The sequence below is a fragment of the Prunus mume genome, linkage group LG8 (genome assembly GCF_029339155.1).
Source record: "Prunus mume cultivar Tortuosa linkage group LG8, ASM2933915v1, whole genome shotgun sequence".
Lineage (NCBI taxonomy): Eukaryota > Viridiplantae > Streptophyta > Magnoliopsida > Rosales > Rosaceae > Prunus > Prunus mume.
Window position 1 is genome coordinate 23,713,377 of NC_142705.1, and position 25,371 is coordinate 23,738,747.

General features: G+C 36.2%; 1 protein-coding gene across 1 annotated transcript; it reads right to left on the reverse strand.

Annotated features, from left to right (window-relative positions):
* Nucleotides 1-252: 252 nt before the first annotated feature.
* Nucleotides 253-22,919, reverse strand: SWEETIE (HEAT repeat-containing protein). The gene is made up of 48 exons (XM_008242265.3): nt 22,578-22,919; nt 22,073-22,280; nt 21,455-21,561; nt 20,825-21,061; nt 20,613-20,702; nt 20,429-20,516; nt 20,276-20,337; nt 18,640-18,744; nt 18,038-18,127; nt 17,831-17,911; nt 17,509-17,577; nt 15,621-15,746; nt 14,489-14,592; nt 14,010-14,142; nt 13,733-13,839; nt 13,036-13,146; nt 12,686-12,853; nt 12,426-12,512; nt 12,130-12,223; nt 11,896-11,964; nt 11,694-11,816; nt 11,546-11,614; nt 11,347-11,451; nt 11,035-11,123; nt 9,653-9,809; nt 8,810-8,959; nt 8,558-8,607; nt 8,331-8,430; nt 8,179-8,235; nt 8,026-8,093; nt 7,777-7,870; nt 7,252-7,451; nt 6,624-6,768; nt 6,457-6,525; nt 5,667-5,723; nt 5,428-5,514; nt 5,199-5,327; nt 4,898-5,101; nt 4,328-4,789; nt 3,638-3,703; nt 3,225-3,322; nt 3,029-3,119; nt 2,697-2,835; nt 2,137-2,447; nt 1,923-2,057; nt 1,644-1,808; nt 1,432-1,557; nt 253-1,196 (listed from the first exon to the last, which is right to left on the reverse strand). The coding sequence occupies exons 1-48, from the start codon at nt 22,740-22,742 to the stop codon at nt 507-509; spliced, it is 6,537 nt and encodes a 2,178-aa protein (XP_008240487.2). The 5' UTR covers nt 22,743-22,919; the 3' UTR covers nt 253-506.
* Between the last annotated feature and the right edge of the window lie 2,452 nt (nt 22,920-25,371).

A 25,371-nucleotide genomic window follows, 5' to 3' on the forward strand; every position in this document is an offset into this window, starting at 1 on the left:
GTTAGTGAGAAACAAGACTAACAATTGGGTCCATGGATTTTTTTTCTTCAAAACATTGATTTGAAGTGTTTATAACCATGGAATGGAGTTTAAAGGGGATTATTTCTCATTTCTTTCTTTTTGGTTTGTCTTGTTATGCAACTAAAATCCAGGGGTAATGATTGTTCTTGGAAGGTAATAAATCTTCAACCAAAAAAAAAAAAAAATCAGCTAAAAATAACGTTTTCTGAGTGATTTCCAAACTAGCGGTGCTATCGAGGCTAAAACTGACTAATTCTCCTTTAGATCACAAATGCATCAAAATACAAGGAAAAGAACCAAACAAATGTACATTTCTTCATGCTCTGAGCGACATCAAAACACGTGCACAAGAACTCTGTATTGTTATTATGACACTTACTTCTACAATTTTAGCTTAGCACCATGTCATTGGTTTCCAACGAATCTTCAACCTTACTGCTCTCTTCATGCTGCTCAAGGCTATAACTTCCGATGGCTGCCTTTTTTTAATCTTCTCTTTTGTCATTTAATTCCTCTTTTCCCTGCACTGGTTTATCATCAGGCTTCTCTTTTCCCTGCACCTGATGGTCCACTATATTGACTCCTACTGATAGTTCAGCATGTTCAATAGGATTTAGTTCAGATGGCATAAGTTCAGTCATCTGGTCCGTCCCAGCTGCTACAGTACCCTCTTGCCTGCACACCACTTCCTCATCTCTCTCCCGATGCTGATCACCACATGGCTCGATAACACCACCCTGTGGGAATTTCATACCATCAGATATCACCTCCCCTTCACCAGCCTCTTGATGGCCTGTCTCGTTGACCACCTTTACATTGTGGAGAGGTTCCGAAATAGAATCTCCATCATTATAATCACTCCCTGTATTCACTTCCAAAACAGAAACTGTCTCACCCAGGTCGGGTTCTTCCATTTTGCCTTCTACTTCTGATTCACTTTCAGCTGCATTTGTAGTGGCAGGAAAAGACTGGAAAGCTTCCCAATCATCTTCATCCTCTTCTTCCTCTTCAATTCTTTGATCATCAGAAACTGAATGTGTTGTGGTGGCTGATGGTGGAGGAGGTTTCTCTTTACTTGCCTCCGTTGCAACTGGTAATTTAATCTCTAATGATGGAGTTGTGGGCTTCATCTGTGTTGCATTATGCTCTTGTGTCACAGATGCACGGATGAACCCCTGGAAAGAGAAAAAGGGATCGCATTGAAAAATATAATTTTTGAAAAAGACCTATCCAATAATGTAACATTATATCGAGGTCAACATCAAAAAATACCAGTCTTCAATCTTCAACAGCAAGAGCACCCAACATTCATCATATGTTCATTTTAATCTTTACAAATAATATAACTTCAGATTTTTTGTAATGAACATGTATGTAATTGTACACAAAGAAACAAAAAGGAAAAGACACCTGAAGTTGTTGCCGGTGTGCTACAGGCATAGACAGCAACACATCCTTGAAGTGAACTGCTGAGGAAGGAACTTGAGCAAGATGAGAAACAAGCCTTACCGCAGTGCTTCTTAATGTATTGATTTCCTGTCAATGATGCATAATTTAAAAAATCATCAGTCAAAGAAGTGATGAGATGCAATGTAAATTTCGGAGGCTGCTTATCATATCACCTGCGAAGAACCTTCTTCTGAAGCCTTGAAAACCACGACTACGGCTTCCAGGAGTAAATTCATAAAACCTCTCTGACATTCACTAGATTTTGAAAGTGTTTGCAGCACTACTAGGAGTCTTAAGCATTCACCAGCAACAGTTGCTGATTTTTCAGTTACAGGTTTCTGTCAAGAAAAGAGAAGTAGAGCTCCTTCAGAATTACAAAATCAAAGACAGAAAAGGAAACAAGGTTATAATTTGTAAATGCAAAAGATATCTGAGAGGATATTCGGAAACACCTTTAATGTATTCTGGATTATCACAAAAAAATCGGCAGCAAGTTCCCCAACAAAAAGCATTGAAAAAGTGCTGTCCTCCACATTTGTGGATTTTTGTACCAAACCTTTTAGCACTTGTAACCCAATTGTCTGAACCTGTGCACAAAATTGTTTTCAGTTGTCTCATGCTTGGAAAAAGTGACCATAACGGTATACAGCATGCATATGGATGTACCTGTCTATTTGAATCAGAGAGTACAGTTTGGACACATTTGGTGCAATATTTAAACATAGTATAATAGACCAAATCACCATCTGTATTCTCTTCAAGATAATCCATTTCATAACCCAGCTTCGCAAATGATATAATTTGTTCAAGAGAGAAAGCAAGCTTTGTTTGCTGTAATATGTGCAAGTCAGAGCTCTTATTCTCCTGCAGATGAATGCACTTAATGCAATCCTTGGTCAAGTCAGTGATCACATTCAAACAAGTTCGCAGTATTTTACGCATATGAAGAATACCATCTTCACCAACACCAGATTTATCTGCAATTTGAATTTTGATTAGCCAGAATATACTTTATTAATCAAGAAGCCAATGTTTTACTAACAATTTGGCATAATCTTTAACGTGAATATAGAGGGAAGGCAGGAAAAGAGCCTCAAATGGATGTTTATGTGAAAAATTATGTGGGAAAATAATTTGACAACAAAGGAAATGGAGCAATCTTCTTTTTTTACTTACATTAGATAAATAAAGACTCGTCAGATCAGTTTTATTGTCAGAATACTCACCATCAATAAATCTTTTCAATAATAGACCTGTGCACTTGAAAAACTCGTCCACCTTGGAGAAACAAAACTCAGTAGAGGCTTCTCTGATTCCCTTGTAACCAATTAAAAGAAACGCTAATGCCGCTGATACTAGTTGTGTCTGCATCTCAAAACACGCAATTAGTGAAAACATGAAAATTAGCAATGAACAGTCATTATGAAAAAATAACAAGGCAATTATAACATTAGAAAGCATGCTTATGCAATATAAATAAACACATAATGAAACTCAAAGACAGTAATCTTTAATCTGTAAGCCACAGAAAATATAACAGTGGATACACCTCACCCACCTTTGGTAGAAAACAGTTAACAAGTGTTTTTGCGGTGATAAATAATGCGGAAATCAAATCCTCCCACGGTTTGTCCAGAGATGATGTATTACTACAGAACACAAAAAGTATGAACCTTCAGCTAATTGGGAGTGATATCAGAAAGTTAAATTAAAAGACAAAAAAATAAGTTCAAATGTTTGGTATATTCCAGTACCTTTGAAACACTTTATAAAGGTAAGCCAAACAAAGTTCCATTGCCAAATAGGCAAAGTTGTCCACTTCATAAAAAGATTCAGGGCAGTTCTTCACAATCTATTTAAAGAAAAAAACAAAACTACAATTCAGAATCTGTGACCGACACATTACACACAGAGAATTATAAAAGGTCTATATACGCGGATCCCTTTTCTTTTTTTTTTTTTGGTTAATATGTGGATCCCTTTTTGAAATTACAACCACATCTCTGGTGCACTGTTTTCTGAACACATCAAAATATTCAGCCAACTATATTACACAATATAATTCCTACGAAGCCAAAAGTAAATAAAAAGCAATGTAGATACTCATTAAAATACTAAAATAACAAAAGGCTTAAATTATCTAAGAAGAGTTTTTTAATATATTTACCTGTGATATAACAGACACTGAAAGACTATCCCACGAATTATCCATGCACATAGAATATGAGAAAACCTGCATCAGTCAAATATGAAAAAAAAAAATTGACAAAGAATATCAAAGGCAAGTTAACAGGTGGCCTGTAGCATGGTTAGGGTAATATCAGAAAAACCAAAGCTGTGACTTCACAAATCAAAAGAGACATAAACAGGAGAGACATACAGGTACCACTAATGAGTGGCATGTCATTCACCACCATCATATCCCAATTCTTTTCCATTTCTTAAACAGAGAATTTGCAATTTCTGAGACGACATTACAGAGTTGGTATTTACTTTCTCTTCTTAAAAAATTTTATTTCATTTTATGAAGAATATGACTATGGATAACTCAATAGCATGAGTAATTAATAGAAATCGATTTACACTTAAAACAATCTACCATATCACACCACACTGAGAGAGAATGTAATACTACATCTTTAGAGAATGTTTAAAGAATATAAACATAAAAAGGGAGGGGCCTCAAAATTTTGAAAAGAGAGAAAATAATAAAGCTGTCATTTCAGACCATATTGAAGATGATCACTTCCTACATAAAATTGCATATGAGAACATGTGGCTATTTTCATGTGATGCCCTATGCACACCCTATATCTTTTGGGAGTTTATAAGAAGAGGAAAAGAAATGGATAGCCACCTGCAGCAGTTCTCTGCATATGTCCATGGTGAGAAATCCCGCACTGGCAAACCTTTTCGTTGACAGAAACTGGAAGACCGGTAAAGCAATCTCATATAACTTAATTCCTGGGGAACATAACTCTTCAGTAGCTGAATTTCCGCCATTACTAGCTTTAATGAAAGAAATTGGATTTTTCAGTTCACCGAGGGTTGAATATTGTCCCTGAAATAAAACAAGCAGAGCAAATCCCCAAAGAAACTGATATTCTTCGGATTCCAATTCAACCATACTATGTTCAGACAATAAGCTGTCCCTTGATGTATTTTCAGTAGTGGATTTTGAATATTCATTCTCTTCAAGATTTACTGGTACTGCATCCAATGCAATTGCCTGCAATATTACTGGCCAGGATTCTTCCAAGCAAGGCTGCAACTTTAATGATACCAGAGGTGACTGAATTCCATCAAGAAATGGATTCCACTGAAAGAAGGAAATATAAGATAAATACATTAAAAAATTTCATGCAAGTAAAAACAAAGGACAAATGCAAACAAGAAAAGCTAGTAGTTTACTTAACATTCAGCTGACCTTTGTCTTGAGATGCAAACACAAGAATACATAACTGTAGTCCTTCAAAACTCTAATCCAGTACTTCCCAAGCACGCTTGAACTCTTTGAAAATAACGGTAACAATGCTAGATATTCATCTGGAACCATACTATGGTCTCTCCTCAAGAACGCATATGTATAACATTTGAGAGAGGCATGGGCAGCAAGAAGTCTTATCTTGATCTACATTACAATTAATCAATTAGTTTTTCCTCTAAAAGGTAAAATGGATTCATTCAATCAAGAAAAAAAGCTATCAATAACAATTGAATTTATATACCTTGCACGAGACCCATTCTGCAAAGGAAGGATAATACAGGTCCTTGAAGTCATTCAATGGTCGTGAAATCAATGAATATATGCGTTTAACAGCAATCCGATCGCCCTTGATTATTCCGCTAGTCAGTATCTGTATTTTTCACAATCCATTTTTACATTGTCTTCTACGCTAAAAAATTAATAGGAAGACAACTAGGAAAAGTTAAATCTTATTTGTGTTCACTGAGAACCTTTGTAGCGAGCTGGAAGCCTGCTTCCAATAGAATAGGGCCAGAGGACGAATCTAAGGCAGTGCGGACAGCAGATACTAGCTGGGCCTGAATTTCATATAGCCTTAATTATAGAAAGATTCACATAATTCAAAAGTAAAAACCCATCATAAGACGCATCTTTTTGAGATTTCAAATGTAGGTCCTGAAATCTATTGGGAGCACATGAAAGAAAATCACAACCACTTGTGTCACCATACCTGATACTGTTCCAGTAGGAGGTGTCCTGGTAGCTCCGGGTCAGGTGTCTTTTCAAACTGTTCCCAGCATCACAAGACAGAAATAGTTATGAATAAAAGGCACTACATGATTCAGCACAAACAATAGGAAAATTTTAAATAAAAGACTTGGCCCAACAGAATGGACAATACAGTGTTTTCCCTTCTCAGCTAATTTTGGGTTTTTTGGGGTGGTTGGGGTGTAAATTAAAAGACAGAAAGACAGGAAAGGAGTGGTAATGCTTAAGAGAAACTATACTTCCATTTCAAAGATTTTGATAAAAATAGAAGTAAAAAAACTACAGACTGTTAGAAAATATGATGTGTAGAAGAGGTATTAAGAACTACATATTGAAACATGATTTTCAATTAGATTAAATAAATATTTTCTTTAAAATTCAGGAACAAGACAAAGCCAAGCAAAGTTGGGGCAAGGCTTGAACTTTTAAGAGCTCAACCATAACTCACAACTGTATTTACAGATTTCTCTATTCCTACAGTGTACATGTACCACTTGCACAATTTTACACCCATACAGCTAGTTATTTCGACCCATAATAACATCAGATCACGCAGTTAAACATATCCCCTGCGAAGAACATATTTGGAGCAAAAACTGAGGTTTTCTCTCAATTAGTAATTAAGAAGCATAATGAGCAAATTTTAAAATAAAATAAAAATCATTTACAGACACACTAAATCTTCACAAACAAATGGTGCTGCAGCGATCTATATACATATATATATATAGGCACATCTGATACAAATTCACCTTATCTGTAATGGTACTCAGAAGTCCTACACCAATTGGCTGCATGTTTTCGAACTGGATCGTGCTTATCTATGAAAAGTAACATGAAAAGAATGTCAACTCTAACATGCATTTTGGGCTTTGATATGTCATGTAATAAAACACGAAACAAACTTCACATCCAGCACCTGGTAAGCAAGTGCTATAAGTTCTTGTATGTGGAGGACGAGCCAATCACCAGAAGCCTGTCCATTAGTAGGTTGGCTCCTAGCAGCACAAAGATCAAAATGAACTGGATTCTTTCCAACAGCTCTAGGTAGGTAACTCAAACACCTACATTGCAACAAACTACTAAGTTAACCAAATAAAGAATACAATAAGCTAAGAAAAAGTTCATAACTAGTTCTTTGAAAGGAAAGAGGGGCTTGTGCCTTGGTAAGGGTCAAACCCAAGAGGGTATCTAAAGGCACAGGCTATGCACATTTACATCATTCTTCTAGTTTGTATGGTATGCACACTACTATTTTATGCTGAAAGCAATTTCTTTCATCTGATTTTAAATTGAAACTTTTAAAATCATTCACAGGTTTCTTTAATTATTATTTTCTTGACATCCATAGCAATATTACTCTTAAGTACTTCTCCTCTGCTGGACTTTCTTGTTTCATTTTTCTTTCATAAAATATTTCATTTCTGCCTAGTGGAATCTCGTATGACACATACACTCAGGTTGCATTCTTCAACACGTGTGCAGGGCACGTTTGTGGGCATGCATGTGTGCAATAGATTTAATGCATGGAAAAGATCATCACATACTCAGCAGCAAAAACTCTGGTTCGGTATCTGAGGTGTTTATCTCTATTAAGAAAACCACGGGGCACGCCTGTAGTGCTAGAAACCATGTTCTCATCGTCTTCTCCAAAATTTAAACTTGGGTCACCATCTGTACCCTTTGAAGGATCATTTTCTAAACTGTTACTACTATTAGCATTTCTCCTCATTGATGTGGCAAGAATCTGAGAAAGATTTCAAGATTCACTGCATCAGGACTTACATTGTCAAAGAAACAGCATTGAGTCGTCATAACAGATGTAATTCTATTTACCAGGACAGTACAGTTTATAGCTATACATATTACAAAGTCTTCTTCCATCAAGAAAAAGAACATGCTCTTTAATCAAGAAACCTGTGGATTAAACTGATTTACAAGTACTATAAATCTTTAAACAAGAACCAAGGTCAATGCAAAGAATATTCAGATATAGTTTACATCCAATATTGTTGAAAACTCTACTTTCTATGACATTCCGGGAAAAAATAACCCCAAAAAAAGGAGCTTACCGCATTACGACATATTGATATCCAATGAGATGGACAGGAAGGGCATGATGCATAGAGTAATCGCATTATTGTGGTGCGCACCAGATCCCCTATCCTACAAGGAAAGAAACAATCTAAAGCATAACCATATAGGGGGATACAGATAAATTTTAGGATGAATGTCAAACAAAAGATAGAAAATAGAATACACTACAAGAAACCAAACTAAAAGTGAAGTAACAAGTGTGCAGAAGAATTTTCTTAACATACTCAGAATCAGTTTCTTCATCCAGCATATGAAATAATTTCTCTTCTATTTGCTCAACAACAATGGAAACCTGTATAATAGAGTATCAGAGAACGATCCGACTTATTGTGATCAGACTTTTCAATCTGACGATGGAAAGTAACATGAGGGCATACCGGATCTTTTTCAATCAGATGTCGTAGTGTGGAAACAGCTAGATGCCTTAAAGCTGGCTGCTTGAAAAAGAAAAAGAAAAGGTAAAGCTTAGTACTATGGAAAGAAGCAGAATATACAAGCATAAGAACTTCACCGGTCAAAGAAACAAAACCTGTCTTGAGGACAAAGTAGGTAGAAGAGTTTGCACATGGGTGTGCACAGAAACAGCTTGTGGAGCAAAAAGAACAAGTTGTTGGGTAAAGCGTACACTCCTGCAAGAATCATAGGTTTTGAATGGAGCCAACTTCTATTCTCTAACACAGAACCAAAACCAATGACTGCAGAACAAAACATATTACATGAAAAACAGACAAGGGTTGAAGAAATTGGACTACATACTCGAGGATAGTTGCTGTTTCTTGCCCAGAGCTTATCTCTGAAACAACAGACTAGAAAGAAAAATCAACAAACTCGTCATTCCATGAATTATCTATTATATAAATGAAAAGAGAAGATAGTTATTCTGCTGAGCTTTAAAAAAAAACCTAAAAACTTAATCAGTATGTCCTGGAAGTCAATTCCAAGAATGATACAACATATTAGCATTAAAACACAAGCCCAGTGGCAATGGAAAGCTTCAAGAAATAATACCTTGCAACGTGAAAAGAAAATACTGCCAGGGGCAAGTTCAGGACCAAGAACAGCAACAATAGCATTTATAAGGCGACCAACACCTTGCTGAAGTGCAACCCATCCATTCTCCTCAGACAAAAGAATGTCCAAAGCAAGGCCAAGTACAGCCTACAAAGAAGCAGAAATGTGACAAGAGAAAATTGTTCAGTCAACTACAGACTAACAGTTCATCTGATAAGAGCTACAAAATTAAGATGACAATCTGCTCTAACAACAAAGCCTAACCAACATAGTTAGAAGTTTTCAGTTAGCTCTAAATAAAGAATACCCTAGCAGTTATATATTTAAAATAAGTAAAATCACTTTTCTGCACACAACACAAGAAAGATCTAACTCATAGTAAGACAAGAAAATTGTCGTACCATATTGCACTGCAGAAAATTATTAATTAATCAACACCACATCAACAAACAACATTAATCAACACCACTACCTTTGATAGTTTACACACAGTCAATCAGTTATAGAGTCTGACTTTTATTACGAAGTATCACATTGCCTCAGAGATCCCAAGATCAAAGAGCATGCCAAATATTTCTATAAAATCATTGGAGGTCTTGAACAACAAAATACTCATGCATCAAAGAAGTAGCAAAATAAAAAGAAAGAAAAGATACATTCTAAGTCAAAGATGTCATAAGTAAAAACTCCCATCTCATGAGCGCTGGAAAGATACTAACATAAGAAGATATTATAACGGTGGCAAATTTACCTTTCCTTATTTTGCCAAGATTATATACAGATTACGCCAATGTATAAAGCATTACTTAACATGCTACAATCATCAAGAATATGGTTTACCTGGACATGAGATACATAGGACAAGCCAGCAGCTTCAATAGTTAACAGAAGCCCATGCAAAGACCAGATCTGTAAACCAGCTATTGAACTTTTAGAAAGCAAAGAAATTGAGCTCACAGTTGAAGGCACTAAAGTTGACAATGCCATGCCTCCAGCACTGCAGGCAAAATACGCAAGGACAGTGAGAAAAGAATCACTAATTTTAAAATACAGACTTGAGATAAATAGCTCCCTGTTAAAAGAATCACTAATTTTAAAATATTAAAATTTCAAAACAAAAAATATTGAGAAGGATATCAATTTACCACTGTCTTAAATTCTTCATCTTTAAAGAAAAAATTATTGGAGGACTACACTAGTGAACGCAGTGAAAGGCGAAAAAATTGTTCAAAAAGAAGCTGCAATCTCATCCTAAAATCTGGATGTGATGTAAATACTTTAACAATATATAAACCTACTTTCATTATTCATCAAGTGATCATCACAATTGTCTCCCCCAAATATGACCTAGATATCTACTGGAAATACAATGATTAATGAGTTGTAACTCACATTTTCAGGAAAATTTTAAATTTAACAGCTCAAGAAGGGAGGTACAACCCAAGTGTCACACTACAACACCAACTTTTAGGCATGTATCTGCTTCCAAGAAAAAGATAGCAAAAGAAAGCAATAGAACATGCTTGTCTATATGTTAATTCGAGAACCAATCAAAGAATATTTCTGTAACTATTCAGAAATTCTGAATAAATTGCATTCAACCTTTTTCATGCGCAGACATAATTATTATGATGGATCACATACTTTTTCAACCTTGCAGTAACATAAAAAGGACAAAAGTTATAATTGACTCATAAATTAAGCAATTGTATAGTAAATAAACATTGGGTTCTCAATTTAAACATTTAGTCTTATGAGTTCACATACTCATCCTTGAGTCATCTCGAAATTGATATATCTTCTCCAATTTCATGCGGATAGGGCAATTGTAATGGTAATTATATGCAATTGACACCTAAAGGGAAAATGCAGTGGACACAGTAATTCTCGAAGAGTCACAAATGATTAAGACATTTCATTAATTAGAGTTAGATGCTGCTTATGGACCAACTCAGAGCACCTGCTTCTGTCCTCTTAATGCCACCATATATTATCAATTTCAATGTGAAACAAACTTGGCTATCACTTTCAAGCACAATATTCAAAGATGTAAATAATTATGATTTTTATAAGAAACATACTTTCAATAAATAATAATAAAAAGATGAAAGTTACAAAGAGACGTAAATAACTATTAAGAATCATATACAACTAACAAAAACACAGCTGTCCACGCCAACAAAATAATGCGAAAAATTAAATTGAGAAGTTCAATATGTCACCTGCGATGAATGCAGCCAAGAGCAAAAGCAATTGATCCAGCATAGTTTGAATCTGTTGCCCCAGTTAGGTCACCAAGCATAGATCTAGTCTGTTTGTGACCCAAAACAATGAATCAGAGAGGGAAGGAGTGAAGGGGGCAAAGGCAGCCCAGCCCGGGGGGGTGTTGTGGGGGAGGGGAGGATGAAGAGAGAGAGGGAGAGAAAAATATGAAAGAAAACTGAGAACACACTTAGAAAATGAAAAGATGCATGGTCAGCAACATGACAGCATTTAAAGAACATAGGTGATGTTTCACACTGAAATGAACTAACCATTCTTGCTGTAAAGATATCATTTCCAAGACGAGCTAAAAGACCAAGACATTCTGATGAAGCCCTACGTTGTGATGGACAGATGTCTCCCTCTGCCAGAATACTCTGTGAAATCAGGATACAAATATCAGTACAGATGTTGTGAGTACGACATTTCCTGATCCCTAACATATCTCAGTATCTTACGAAAAATAGGCACCTGAAATATGGCCTGTGCTGAATTCAGTATTTCAAGTGATAATGGCTGGGGACGTAAGGAAAGCAAAGCCTGACGAAAGCATTCAAACATGAATTAAGGTCAGACCCTGCGAAGTACGATATAGCAGATAGAAAAGAAGAACCAGCACCTTAAATCCCGAAAGTAACCCCACGCATATATTGGTTATGCTAGCTACATGCCATGGTTGCTTTTTTCCAGCTTTCAGACACTGCTCAATCGTTCCAAGAAGTGATAGCATCCCACCACCATCCTGGGATATGAATTCTGACTGATGTTAATAACCAGTCAGTCACTTGTAAGAAAAGGCCAAATATGACACATTTCCCTACCTGAGAAGCAAACATGATGCCAAAGCAGAGGAGCATCTGGTTCACCAATGTCTTGTTTACGGGTTCCGGCTTCATGGTCAAGTTTAAAAAGTAAATATCTATATTGACAGAAACACGTCTCTAGTAACCTAAGTACAGGATCAGACTTAAATAGCTTTATTATATTCACAGAAGCACAAATAAATAAATCTGACTTACAACAGTAAACAAACCATCAACTAGAACGAAACAAACCTGAGGAAAGCTAGAAACATCGTTCTCCCAGACACAGGGCATAAGGCCATCTCTTCCACCTTGAAAAGCACGAAGTTCATCTTCAAACCAATCCCTGAGTAAACACAATTACCAAGAAACAAATATCACATGAATTGAAAAAAAAAAATGAAACCAAGAAGAATATGACTGGAAGCTGGCTTAAAACAATCAAATATTAGCCAAACTGTATAGACATTAGCCATGAAGCTCTGACCAAATGAAATTACAATGTTCAGTAATACTTTTAGAAGAAGCCCGTGGAAAGGTATATTTACCTTCCAGGAATCCAGGGACCCAACCATGCATCTCTTTTGTCTAACAGAAACCTCAAGCATGTGCTTTCTTCGCATCCAGAAGCCTCTCTTTTATGTTAGCAACAAGGAACAAACAAGTCAGATACAAAAACAACAAAATTCAATTCAAACATAACAATTTAAATAGGAGTTGACATTTATTTGTCCTCTTTTTCAAGACAGGAGAAAAATAGAAATCAAATGCAAGGTTATGTGACAGTAAAATAGGCAGCTAACTTTACATGAATGGACTTGTGCAAATTTGAAGAACCAGGGGGTGGTCATTCTTATATGCCATTGGATCAGGAAGAGACTGGTAAGCTATTAATGTCCTGACAATAAATATATCCAAAGCAGGCTTCACATTTGGCAGTTCCTTGGCCGCTATCAGTGATATATATGATAAAGCCCTGCATTGCATCACATCTCAGAAAATTGTTTTGAACATAATGTAAAAGTAACACAGCTTCTGACTTCAACTGAAGCATATGCAACGTTGTAACAGCAAGACATGTGGCGTCCAGAACCAGCATTGAATTGAATACACTAGAGAACAAAATCGAGATAAACTGAACTTGCAAAATGAACTTACCTACTAAGATATACAAGGACAGGCTGAACCAAAATCCCATTATTCACATCATTAGGAGAAAGAAAGCATTTTAGAAATGCGGTAAGTGCATCAATTGCAGCAGACCACATGCTACAACAGGAGAAAGTGGAAGTCAGAGATATATAATTATTCACAAAAGCATAAGTCATTTAAATCAATTCTACCATTAGAATCAACAGCCCAATTAGGACGCAAACAAACCAATGACAAAGAGCAAGTTCTACATGTTTTCTGGATCAATAGCACATGTGGTGTTTTGGGTGATATCTTACATTGGTGGTTTTTTAGAAAATTTAAAACTTATACCAAACACTTGAACTTTAAACAAACAGTCAGATATAGGTTATTTAAGATATTTCATATTTCGAGAAAAATATAAAAAATTAATAAGAGAGTATGTGCCTTATATTTGCAACACTTTCACTGTACAAACAAAGTAAAAACAACAAAATGTTGAACCGTAAGCCTGGCCCAAGAATGGGCAGCAAGACAGTTCACTCGTACTGCAATGGCATTAAATACTTTGATAAGCTCAAGAGTTTGGAGACAGATGCAGGAAGTGTACAGAAATTAGTGCATAGCTTACCTATGTCCTATTTGAGGAATATAGAATATTTGAACATTCATTAGATAATTAGGACATAACCCAGTATACAGAAATTAGTGCATAGCTTACCGAATCCTACATATCAAATCTCCAGTTTGGGTAGTTTCATCGTCTGGATTTCCAGTAAAGAGAGAAGCCCACAAGGAAAGAATATCAAAAACCTGGTCTTCAAGCTCCTGCATGCATGAAGAAGAGCCCCTTAACTACAAATAGTTCCTTTTTATTTCAAGAATACAGGCTCCTTGGCTCTGACTTGAAAGGTAAAAGTAGGGTAGGGATGGAATTGGTGATTTGACTGAACATTGCATAGTGAAAAAAATTAAAAGATACAGAGACGATCCTCTACCTCCTTTGGCATAGAAGCTAACAGGGATGACAAAAGTAGCCACCCAGCTTCTTTTTCAATTGTAGCCGCCAGAGGGTTCCGACTAGATTCATTTATCATTTTCTTTGAAACTTCAAGAATTGACCTGGGCAATCTGGGAGAGACATTCAAAGACTAGCTTTTAAGAAACCACAGTTCATGGTGACAGGAAATGGACGCGTGGAATGTAACAATGACCATAACAACATAAATCTATCACCAAATACAAAACAGTGGAATTGAAAGGCCAATATAATAGGCCAGGCAGTATATATGACATAAAGATAATAAAAAAAAAGAACGTGAAAACAACAAAAAATGAAACTGCTCCAACAATTGATGCAATGTAAAATGTAAACATTACAGATATTGACCACCCAACCAATGACTGGTGTGTCCCAAATAGATCTCTCCTTTCATGGATATAAGCACTGTATTGACAAATAAGATGACACCATTACCTAGCGGGGAAACCAAGAGGTAATTTTGGGGAAATGGACACCAGAGCTGCTAATACAGTAGCTTGTCCATGCAAAGAATCAAGCTCTAATTGCAAAGTGCTCCCCTGAAAAACATAAATAAGAGCAAGCTACTTAACTGTTATCATAATTAATAGAGAACATTCCAAATAATGCTTACAATCAACTCATAAAAATAACACTGAAAAGTTTATCATTATTCTACTGACACAACATTCATAATAGTGACTTTCTCACTTTAAACTGTGCTCTGAAGACATTGGTACTTCAAAAAAAAAGTTGCAAAAAGTTGCACAATTCATCAAGGACCAAGAAAACACGGTAACAAGCAGTAATTTACTAGGGAGACTATACGTAGAAGCATCAACCAAAAGAGAAACAACCAGCTCAGCTTACTCAACAGACCCTTATCTTAAGATGGTAACACAACACAATCTTTTGGGTGGCTTAGATGAAAAGAAATAACATGATTTTCAGAAGCAAAAGTGGACCTGTAAAATACTTCTTATAGGATAGGGTTAGATTTTGTGCATCGTTATGGACATCAGTTTCTAATGAAATTAAAGACTGCCATTCTTCTGGTTGAATCTGGACTGCGAGCCAGTTCCTTAGATTCTTTTTGTGTATTTGTTTGAGATAGTAGCTGTGTCCAAGGGATATGTTTCATATAATGTTTGAGTGAACAATGGGTGGACTTCTCATTCACTGGGTTTCTATGGTTATTGTTTTCTTTTCGCAGCTGCTGTTCACACTCCAAGTTTGTTATGCACTACAAACTCCATATTTTATTGTTTTCAAGCACTCACAGAAGGAGCGCAGGATGAAATTCTGGGACTGGGAACAGTATTTCCCTTTCTTTTCATAAAAAAAATGTATATTAAACAGATGATTGAGAGTAATCTGCTTGAGGAGTACACCATTATGTCAAAGTTTTAAAAACTTTGCGGTAAAATTAAGTCCCTGTGTTTATAGTGATATTACTAATCATGAAACAACAAAGTGAAGAAACACACTCTTGAATATATATCACATATATTATCAGAAAATGGATAAATTGACCAGAAAACAATAAAATGAAGTTGGAAAGACATAACAGTTTACTTCACGGCATCACCTTCTCATACGACACATTTTCTCTCAAAGCATTCAGCATGGTCACACCATAAGAAATTAAACCACCAACACAGGTGGGATCAACCTCAGCTAGTACACGCAATGTCAAAGCAGCCTCAATTCGTACCTGACCAAAGATTATCAATTCAAAATTCAACTAGGAGAAATCATATTAATGAAAAGAGCATATAATTTTAAACACTGTTACATTGGGCATGACGAGATAGTTTAGTTATCATGCATAATAAGCCATTCACATCAATGCTGCAGTTAAACCAATTTGCAAAATAAATAAAAGATAAAAAATAAACAACAATTGAGAGCAAGAGCCTCAACTCACATGACCACTTCAACCAAAACAAGTAACAAGAAGAAAAGATTATACTAAAAAAAAGTAAAAAAACAAGAAGAAGAAATGCAAATTTCCTTGGGGTGTCAATTGGAGAGAAACAAGTTGGAACAAAAATCCTATGGATGATAGCAGAACCATTACAGTATGTCATTATATGGACTCACATACTCTCATCTTTATAAACAGATAGCAACTGATGCGGAGAATTTCCAGTCCCAATTATCTGTACTCTGATGTTAATGCATTTACATATATATATAGGGTCATCATGCAGAAAGACGTGGATAACTCTTCTGCTGCACAACCCCTTCCTTTTCAGAGTCTGGGGATAACATAATGCATTTATTGCTCTTACACTGTTTATTTTAGTTCCTACCACTTTTCACCTATAATATACGTAAACCCGGTTCAACGAAGATGATTCATTTGAATTAAACTTGACTTCCAAATTTTTGTTTTGCACATTTATTGCTAGTACACAGTTTATTCCAGTTCCTACCGCTTTTTCACCTATAATATACGTAAACCCGATTCAACAAAGATGATTAATTTGAATTAAACTTGACTTCCAAATTTTTGTTTTGCTAGGCTCATAGCTAAACAAACCAACTTTCTTACGCTTATGATGTTTATTTGAGTATGAAATCCACAGTCCTGGAATACAGCATCCCACTTTATTTTTTAATGGGGATTATCATGGTGTCCACAATTTCCTTCTCTATATACATATACAACCTCTAACAAACTTAAAATAATGACTTTCCTATTTAAACTATCCCACTTACTTTCGATGAGCAATATCCACACACGTCCAACAGGTGTGGAAAAGCTAGTTTCACGATAGTCTGAATCACTAAACAATAGGACCAAAAACAAAAATCATACCACAACCACACGCAATCAAACCAAGAATTGAAATGCAACAGAACCTCAAGCCAAAAATATCAGTTTGAGAAGTATAGTAATAAAATCAGACTTAGAGCATATCCGGAACTTGATGGGCTTTGTTTGAACAGAAACTATTATATTGATAACACGAGGATAAGCAATCCTCATGCAACAGTACAGAAGACTAATGTGACAGCAATCTACAACAAGAAAGCTAGAAACATATCAAAACTACAAGGGCTTGTTTAAAGGTTGATCAGAATACATAGCCTAAGCAAAAACAAATGTGACCAGGAAATGCATAGGTTATACACAGCTCAAGGCACGTAAAAGACTAAAAGAGCAACACTGCCCTTATCTATGCACAAAAAGTTGTGCTTTCTTGCCCCAACTACCTCTACTGTAAATCTGATTCTATCAACATGCCTAACTAAAGTAATACTCGAGATGACACCAGTTACAGTCTATGCATAAGCATAATAATCAAGAGTTGTCAGAAACTGAAACACTACTAAGGAACAATAAAAGTCTTAGACAATTGTGATAAAATGTAACATATTTTAAACAACTCCCTGACCATTAAGGGAATAATAAGAACCTTTGGATGTACCAAAGATGTTTGATTTCAAATAAGAAATCAAGAGCTTACAAGTTGAGAAGAATGAGATACTGCTGCAACAACAGTGTTGTCAAGAACTTCTTTAAATTCAACTGGAACCTGCAAATAGATAGAGCAAGCACAATGTAACTAATTAACTACAACAGGAACAACTAAACAACACAGTGTTCTTTCCTTCTATGTTGTCAATCAGCAAGAAAGACGTACAAGATATTACTGATAAGATCAGCATAGCATATTAATATTTTAACAGAATAATTCCTCAGGTGATAAATATGTGAATACCATAATCTTTACCCGGAAAACATTAAAATTTGGCATTCATAGTATACATCATTATAAAGACACTTACCTCTCCCAGTGTTTTCAGGGTATATGATGCAGTACGTAGAGCAGCAATTTTCATGGAAGGACTGGCATCTAGAGACATAAGCTGCAAGGTTCATGAAAATTTTAACTTTACAACAGATAGCATAGTACAATAGGCAGCCATCAGAAGATATAAGTGAAAGAACACCTCCATGAGAACAAAAAACAAAATGGAATCATTTTAGAAGACCTGATTTCCAAGAAAACCCAAAAAACTCCTTTGCGTTGGCTCTGTCATTTGATCGGTAACACCAACACGAAGGATATAGAGAACACAAGCCTTGAGTAAAACAAATGAGGGATAAGGGTCAGTAGCTTTATATTTAACAACAAGGAGATTCATGAAGATAAGCAACCAATGAAGTCATTACAGTAAATGATATCATGGATCCATCAGATTTAGATAGATAGTTCATGAACATAAGAGTTTAATTTTCAAATCCATGATGCAGCAAACTTGTAATGCTTCATATACTGACAACTCCATCATTATTCTGCAACTAAAGAGAACAAAATAACATCACTTCCTTCATACATTAGCATTTTCATCCTTCAAGTTCTCTAGAAATGCACCGGTATTTATTTGTCAAATATGATAAAGCAAATATATTACATTATTCATGCAGAGGCATAAAGAAACTTGTAGTTTGAACTCACACAAAGAACATAGCCTCTAAACTACGACTGTTTTGAGAAACTTGTTTTGATAAATTCTTTTTTACTAAGGTAGAGCTTAGAAGAGAATCTACGTTATGTTAAAGAGTTTAAGGCCATGAATTTTTAGAAGAATACCAGTGCGTAGGCATCAACAGAACTATCGGAACGAAGCATGTCCATAACCTGAATTGCATAGTTTTGAAGCTCACTATCCGGATGCATGTACTTCAGACGAATCGCCTGCAGTATACAATCCAAAGAATAAATAAGCACTACTTACCCAGGCAGAAATGTAAAATAACTACATACCCCAGTCCAAACTATGGCTGTCATAGGGCAGATTGGTTTATGGAATTATAAACGAACCAATTAGGTGAGATTGAGAAAATCCCAGCCAAATGTTAACCATTATGATCCACTATTTTCTGATATTTCTTGGTTCAGCCTCTCTGGTGCTCAGCTGGGATGTAGGCCTAAAAAGTGTCATTTTGAATTTTAGCAGCACGTGTGTTAACATGAGCCCTTTTATGAGCAAGCAGCTTTCCCCTAAAAGAAGCTTAGGGGGAAGTGTTTCACTTTCTACCATTATGGGTTTTGTTTACACATGTTTGTTTTTCTGCCATTAAAATTAAAATGTGAAAAAATGCATCTTATCAACTAAGTGCCTCCACAGGAATGCTTGGCAATCTATGTTATTCAGTTTACACCATAAAGTACTAGGTGTCCAACGCACCAAACAGAGGGGGCAAGGTCGGTTTGGGCAGCTTTCTTGGTGCTTGATTATTTTGCACACCATAATCCAAACCTAAGCCTAATATTAGCAATACAGATCATGTATGCACAAGAGGAAACAAATATGACATGATTCACAAGCAAGCACTGCCTCCAACAAGACAGTCTCAAAATAAAGCACACCAATCATTCTAAAGTAATTTTGAAAGCTTAAGAAACAAAGGACCTGTTCAGCATACAGTTTATCCACTTATTCTATTTTCCTATGGACATGAACCCTTCACAACCGATAATTATTGCTTCAGTTCCAATTTGAAAAAAGGCTAAAAGTCACTTTTGGTCCTTGTAGTTTGGCACTTCAACCACTTTTGACCCTGTAGTTTCAATTCCATCAATTTTGACCCCGTAGTTTCATATTTGTAGCAATTCAAAGACAAGTTAGTATTCCTGTCAATTACTTTGACAATGCAAGAGGCAATTAGGTCAACCCAAAATCCTTGAGCATAAAAGCTTGTCTGAAACTCCCCTAATTTCATATTAGGGCTTGAAATTGGTCATTTGGGTTTAGGGTTCTTCAAAAATTGGGATTAGTGGTTGAATTTCGAGCCTTAATATGAAATGGGGAAAATTTCAAACAAGCTTTTAAGTTCAAGGGTTTTGGGTTGAAGAAATTGCCCCTTACATCGCTAAAGAAATTGACAAGAATACTAACATGTCCTTGAATTGCTACAAATACGAAACTAAAATGGCAAAATTGACGGAATTGAAACTACAGGGTCAAAAGTGGTTGAAGTGCCAAACTACAAGGACCAAAAGTGACTTTTGGCCTTGAAAAAAATACCAGACATAACGGACGTTAAATGCAATGAAAAAAATAACACAATAAGTTTTTAATAAATAATCACTTTTCTTGTCAAAAAAATTCTCACTATTCACGAGGAACACGGAATTCAATTACTCGGGATTCAAACCAGAACAACAAAAGGGGATGTGGGGAAAGGAGAGAAAAGATCCAGAGGAAATCATTATCAGCATCTACCTGTAAAAAGAATACCCAAGACAAGGTTATGCCAACTCGGACGTCCTTTGACCGAGCTCCAACTGCACATTGCAAAAATTGTGAAAAGTATTACTAATCCCAGGAATCATAAACAGTCTTTCAAATCAACTAGCATGAAAAAGACAAAAATACCTTTTGTGAAAGGCAAAGCTAAATGCCTGTGCAAACCACCTTCTAGTTTCTTTGCTGGAGGAAAAGGTCTTTTTCCCCTCAGTTGAACCTAGGAGCAATATAATACATCACTGTCAGATATTTGACCTAGGTGGATGAAAACTCTAAAATATGAAAAGAAAATACTATGTAAACATATACAGACCTGTGCATGAGGATTCATTCCAAGAGCAAGCAACGAACCCAACGCCTCAGCAAATGCATCACGGACAGATGAAACAGGATCCTCAAGGGCCTACTATAAGCAGCGGCCAAATGGGTAAATACAGAACTACAAAGTTGGCATCTAAAAGATTGAAATCTGAAACTCTCAAAAGTAATAACAACAAAGAACACTTGGCAAATAAAATCATCTACCTTTACGCAATAAGAGGCTGAACTGTCCAGTTCTGCCACCCCTAAACCCGGTCCTCCAATAATGGCAAATGCCTTCAGACATCTTGCAGCAGCTATTCTAACAAGAAATGATTTATCACCAACTGCAAACCGCATGATGATACGATATGCCTCTGTATATGCTGAAGCAGCTGCGTTACCACCAGAGCCTTCCAAAGCATTTTGAAGCATATATAAAGCTTCTTGCCTCACAAATTCCTGAGTTACATGGCATTCAACTTATAAGTACAACAGAACAAACAAAAGGAATATTTTAACCCAAAAAGGAAACAAAATAGGAAAGTTTTTCAATATTCAACCATATCATAAGCCTACAAGATACTTGGTCAAATACATTTTAATAACCATTATTTAAAAGCATTTTGACCATTATTTCCAACTTTTTAGGGGAGAATCTAGGTCCTTTACTAGTTCGAATATAAAAAATTCAGTGTGGACACATTGTTCAATCAGTGCGAAATTTGACAGACACTTCATTCTTCCCACTTATTTCTTGATGAAAGTTTCACTTATCGCCGAAAGAGTAAATATCCATTCAAAGGAAGAAAAGTCAAAATATTACAGATACTATTGCAGATACGATTAAAATACCTCATGAAACTTGATAAGTTTCGTGGCAATAATGGTTGTTTCTAGTAAACCAGAAGTGATTCGCCTCCCAAAATGTCGATATAATTCACCTAAGCATTGTGCAGCGCCTGTAGAATTGTATTCAAAAAGAGAATTAAAAAGAAGGAAGAAAACAGAAAAAGGAGAATGCTAAGTACACTCAATCATTCAAACGCCTATTAAAGGATGGCAAGCATATATCACAAAATCTTTCTTTAATAAAAATTCCCTTAGCTCATATAAAGCAACAAAAAAGTTGTTCCTGCAAGTTATAATATCATAGAAAAGCACAACATGTGGCCAACTCTGTTGTTTCTCTCCAAACTAAATTGTCTATAACATGCAGTACATTACAGCCCTCCAAAGAAACTCCTTTCTACTACCAAGAACAAATCTTCTAGTATTCCATGAATTAACAAGTCGACAACTATATGATAGACACAATACTTGACAGAGAGCATATCTGTAAAAAATATCGAAACATTTGTTATGAGTTAGACCATATATCCAATGTACCAAAGAGGTACATTATCAGTTTACCCAAAAAAAAAAAGCACATAAAAGTAGAACACACTAATAGTTCCAGTCATTTCGACTAACCAGCAACTTTTTGTGGCTCATTCCTCCTCCCATCAGAAAGAAAGCCTTGGAGACTGCTTGCTCTGGAGTATATTGAAATACTGTCTCCCTTAGCTATAACCCTTGCCATAGCGACTGAAGTCAAGTGGCGGACAGGTCGCCGGGCACCAAGAATAAGCAAGGAATACAGTGCGTCCTCGCATCTCCTTTGCCACAACAAAATGGATTCCTGCAATTCATCAGTTCCACGCCAACTGTCATAGGTCTCCATACGCACATAAATCTGTCCATTATTCACAACTAATACTATAATGCAATAGATTTTCAATCCAAGTGTCGATATGCATCACTCGGCCGCTCCATTTCGAACTATTTACGAGAAATGCTGGATCTAATCAATCAAATTAAACGCTCTACACATATACCAAATCAAATCCTAATTCGTACGAATGTCAGTAAGGCGTAAAAGTCCGAGTGAAAAAAAAAGAGTAGGACAAAAGTGGAAGGAAAATCGAGCGAGAGGGACCTTGGGCTCTTCGTCAATGGCGGAGATGAGATCGGAGAGGAGATCGAAGCACAAGAGTGCCTCCGGAGGCTGCTGGGATGCTGAGGCGACTATGGACTCCAATTGCGCTACCAATACGCCGAATTCAGAGAGGGGCGCGTTAGCCATCGCGTACTTCTTCGCCATTGGTGGACGTGGCAGTCGAATGAATGATGGAGGAAGCAAGCTCTCAAGCCGCAGAGCACATAATAAGAAACATCGGAATTTTAGGAATTGGATTGAATGAAAAGATGATGCGTCTCTTATACTACGGCGTTGTGGGCGCTCTGGGATGACTTGGGCGATGCAGGTGGTGGTGGAGTGACAGTGAAAGCAGAGAGGAAGTGAGGGAGAGAAATGAGAATCTCCAAGCATGGGCCAAACCCAACAAAATCCTAAAATGTAGTCCAAAACCATCTCCACAACCCATGTCTTGGGAGGGGTTTGAATTTTAAGTTGACTGGAAAATGGGGCAATATTTGGCCCAAGATTGAAGTCCAGACAATAAATGGTGAAGCCCACTGTGAGCGAAAAGAGGAGGCCATGAGCTCTAGAAACGGGACCAGCCTTGATGACACCTGCAAAATAGGAGAAAAATTTAGGTGCAATGGGGATAGCACTGTTCTACTATCCCTAATCAATAATGTCATGTCATGTTGTAGTGTTATCAAGTGTATCATAGCGTTATTAGTCAGGAATATCAAAATAGTGTTATCCCCGTTTCATGAAAGTCTTTCTAACAAAATAGGCCACTGGACATTGGCTTTCTTCCACTTGTCACACCCAGGTGTAGTAGCCGTTGCAATCCAATGGCAACATTTAGACAACCTTTTATTTCTCTTCCAATCAAATTTGACGGTCAATGGGCAAAACACTTAAGGGCCCTAATTTTTCCCAAAATGATTTGAGTGTGAAAAAGGGGGGGAAAAAAAACACCCCACCAAAATCAATTTTTTTCCTCTCTCACATTGTTAATTTTTTTATCACTCTCTTTTTGTTGATAAAGTGTCAATACATGAATGGTTGTATTTTGGACAGTAGAAATTTAGGTTTAGCCCTTTTATGGTTGGAAATAGTCTTAAGTTAATCATGTCTCATTTGTATGGTTTAAGGCCATCTCCAGCACTGGAGGGTTAGCCCCCTCACGACTCGTTTGGTACACCTCCCAGGTATGGATTGGCTTTGATTAAAATTAGGCCCATGTTTGGTTCACCTACTTCTAGTTTTAAATGGGGACTACTAATGTTGGACCCATCAAAAACACCTCCTTAAGTGTTCTTAGTAAAGCCGGTGTGGAAGGGGGGACAAATAGTATGCTCACTAATTAGAGCGTTCACGTGTTTTCATCTTGTGTTTCCCAAGCGAACTGAACTGAGTTTCCAGTGCTTCTCAATAGATCATCACTCTCATTATCTCTGAATCTTCCTATTCTCTCTACTTGATTGAATATTGTACTCAATTTTTCTCTTCTCTCTACTTTATGGTATGAATTTTTTCTGCAGATGTTTTGAGATTTTTCTCTATTTTTATTTTTAGGTTTTCTGCCTATTTTTTTGGTTCTGGAATATTTCTTTCTTTGGACTCCTTCTTGAGTTCTTTTCTTTGTTCTTTTGAATTAGATAATTTATAGTGGTTGTGTTTTTCATATTATAATGGCTAGTTCAAGGATTGGGTTATGTGAAGAATTGAAAATTTTCCATTAGGCGAAATTTTTATGATAAATAGATTAGATAATAGAGTAAAAATGCTTCTTACATAGAAGATTTAAAATTATTTATAAAAAAATAAATAAATAAATAAAAGAAGACTTGGAATAACAAACGTCACTACAAGAAAATAGGCCTTAGTTGACACTTCATAGTTGACACTTATTGAAAAACCATCATTTATTCTACTAATCCTTGACACTTGTTAATAAACGTCAACTATATACTAGTGTTTTGTGACGTTTTAACAAAAGAGTCAATTTAAGCCCTTTATACCTTACACTTACTAACCATCAAGGACCCCCTGTGTAATTGACGCTTATTTAAAAATACAAGAGACTAGTTCGCGATTATTATCCTTGCATTATGATTTTTAGAAAGAAAAAAAAGACTTTGATGGTAGTATTGTAATTTTTAGAATTTTCAAGGCTTATATGGTATATTTGGTCCATTTGAAAAGTTCAAATTAGCTTTTTCCTAAGGTTTGAGTATTGTAGGGCTTTTAAATATTTTGGGCCATACTTTAGGTTTTTAGGTTCAATGGTCCCTTAACTTTGACCCGATTCGCATTTCGGTCCCTAAATTTCCAAAATCATTCACGTGATCCATCAACTTTAGTGTCGTTAGGACAATGGTCCTGCCGTCAGTTTTGTTAACTTTTTTTTGTTAAATTTGAGCATGTGCATGACACATGGTGTATTGTTGATGGCGCACCCACTCCCCCACTACTGCAACTTAACTCTCCCCATCCATATAACTCCCTCCCTCCCCAAGCCAAGCCCATTACCCATCAAAGAATGATATATCTCCCTTCCTCCAATCTAACAAAGCCATGAACAACCTCCAATCTAACAAAGCCATGAACAACCTCCACTCGACACCGAGCCAATTAACCTACCACTCCGTCAACAACTGATGGCGCTCCCCCCACCCAAACCATACCCACACTCCCTGTGATGACAAGGATAGGAAGAAGGTTTTTTAATTTTTAATTTTATTTTTTGGGTGAAAGGAATTTCAGATTGTGGAAATTAAAAATAATGCAAAATACCATTGTGCCCCTGCATTTA

What these genes read in the sequence shown, in the direction of transcription:
- SWEETIE (XM_008242265.3), bottom strand. Translation starts at nt 22,742, where the DNA reads ATGGCGAAGAAGTACGCGATGGCTAACGCGCCCCTCTCTGAATTCGGC. An exon ending in TTTTCTTTTCACGTTGCAAG is followed by an intron (nt 8,608 to 8,809) that starts GTATTATTTCTT and finishes TTTTCTTTCTAG; the next exon opens with TCTGTTGTTTCAGAGATAAG. An exon ending in TAATCCAGAATACATTAAAG is followed by an intron (nt 1,809 to 1,922) that starts GTGTTTCCGAAT and finishes TTTTCTTGACAG; the next exon opens with AAACCTGTAACTGAAAAATC.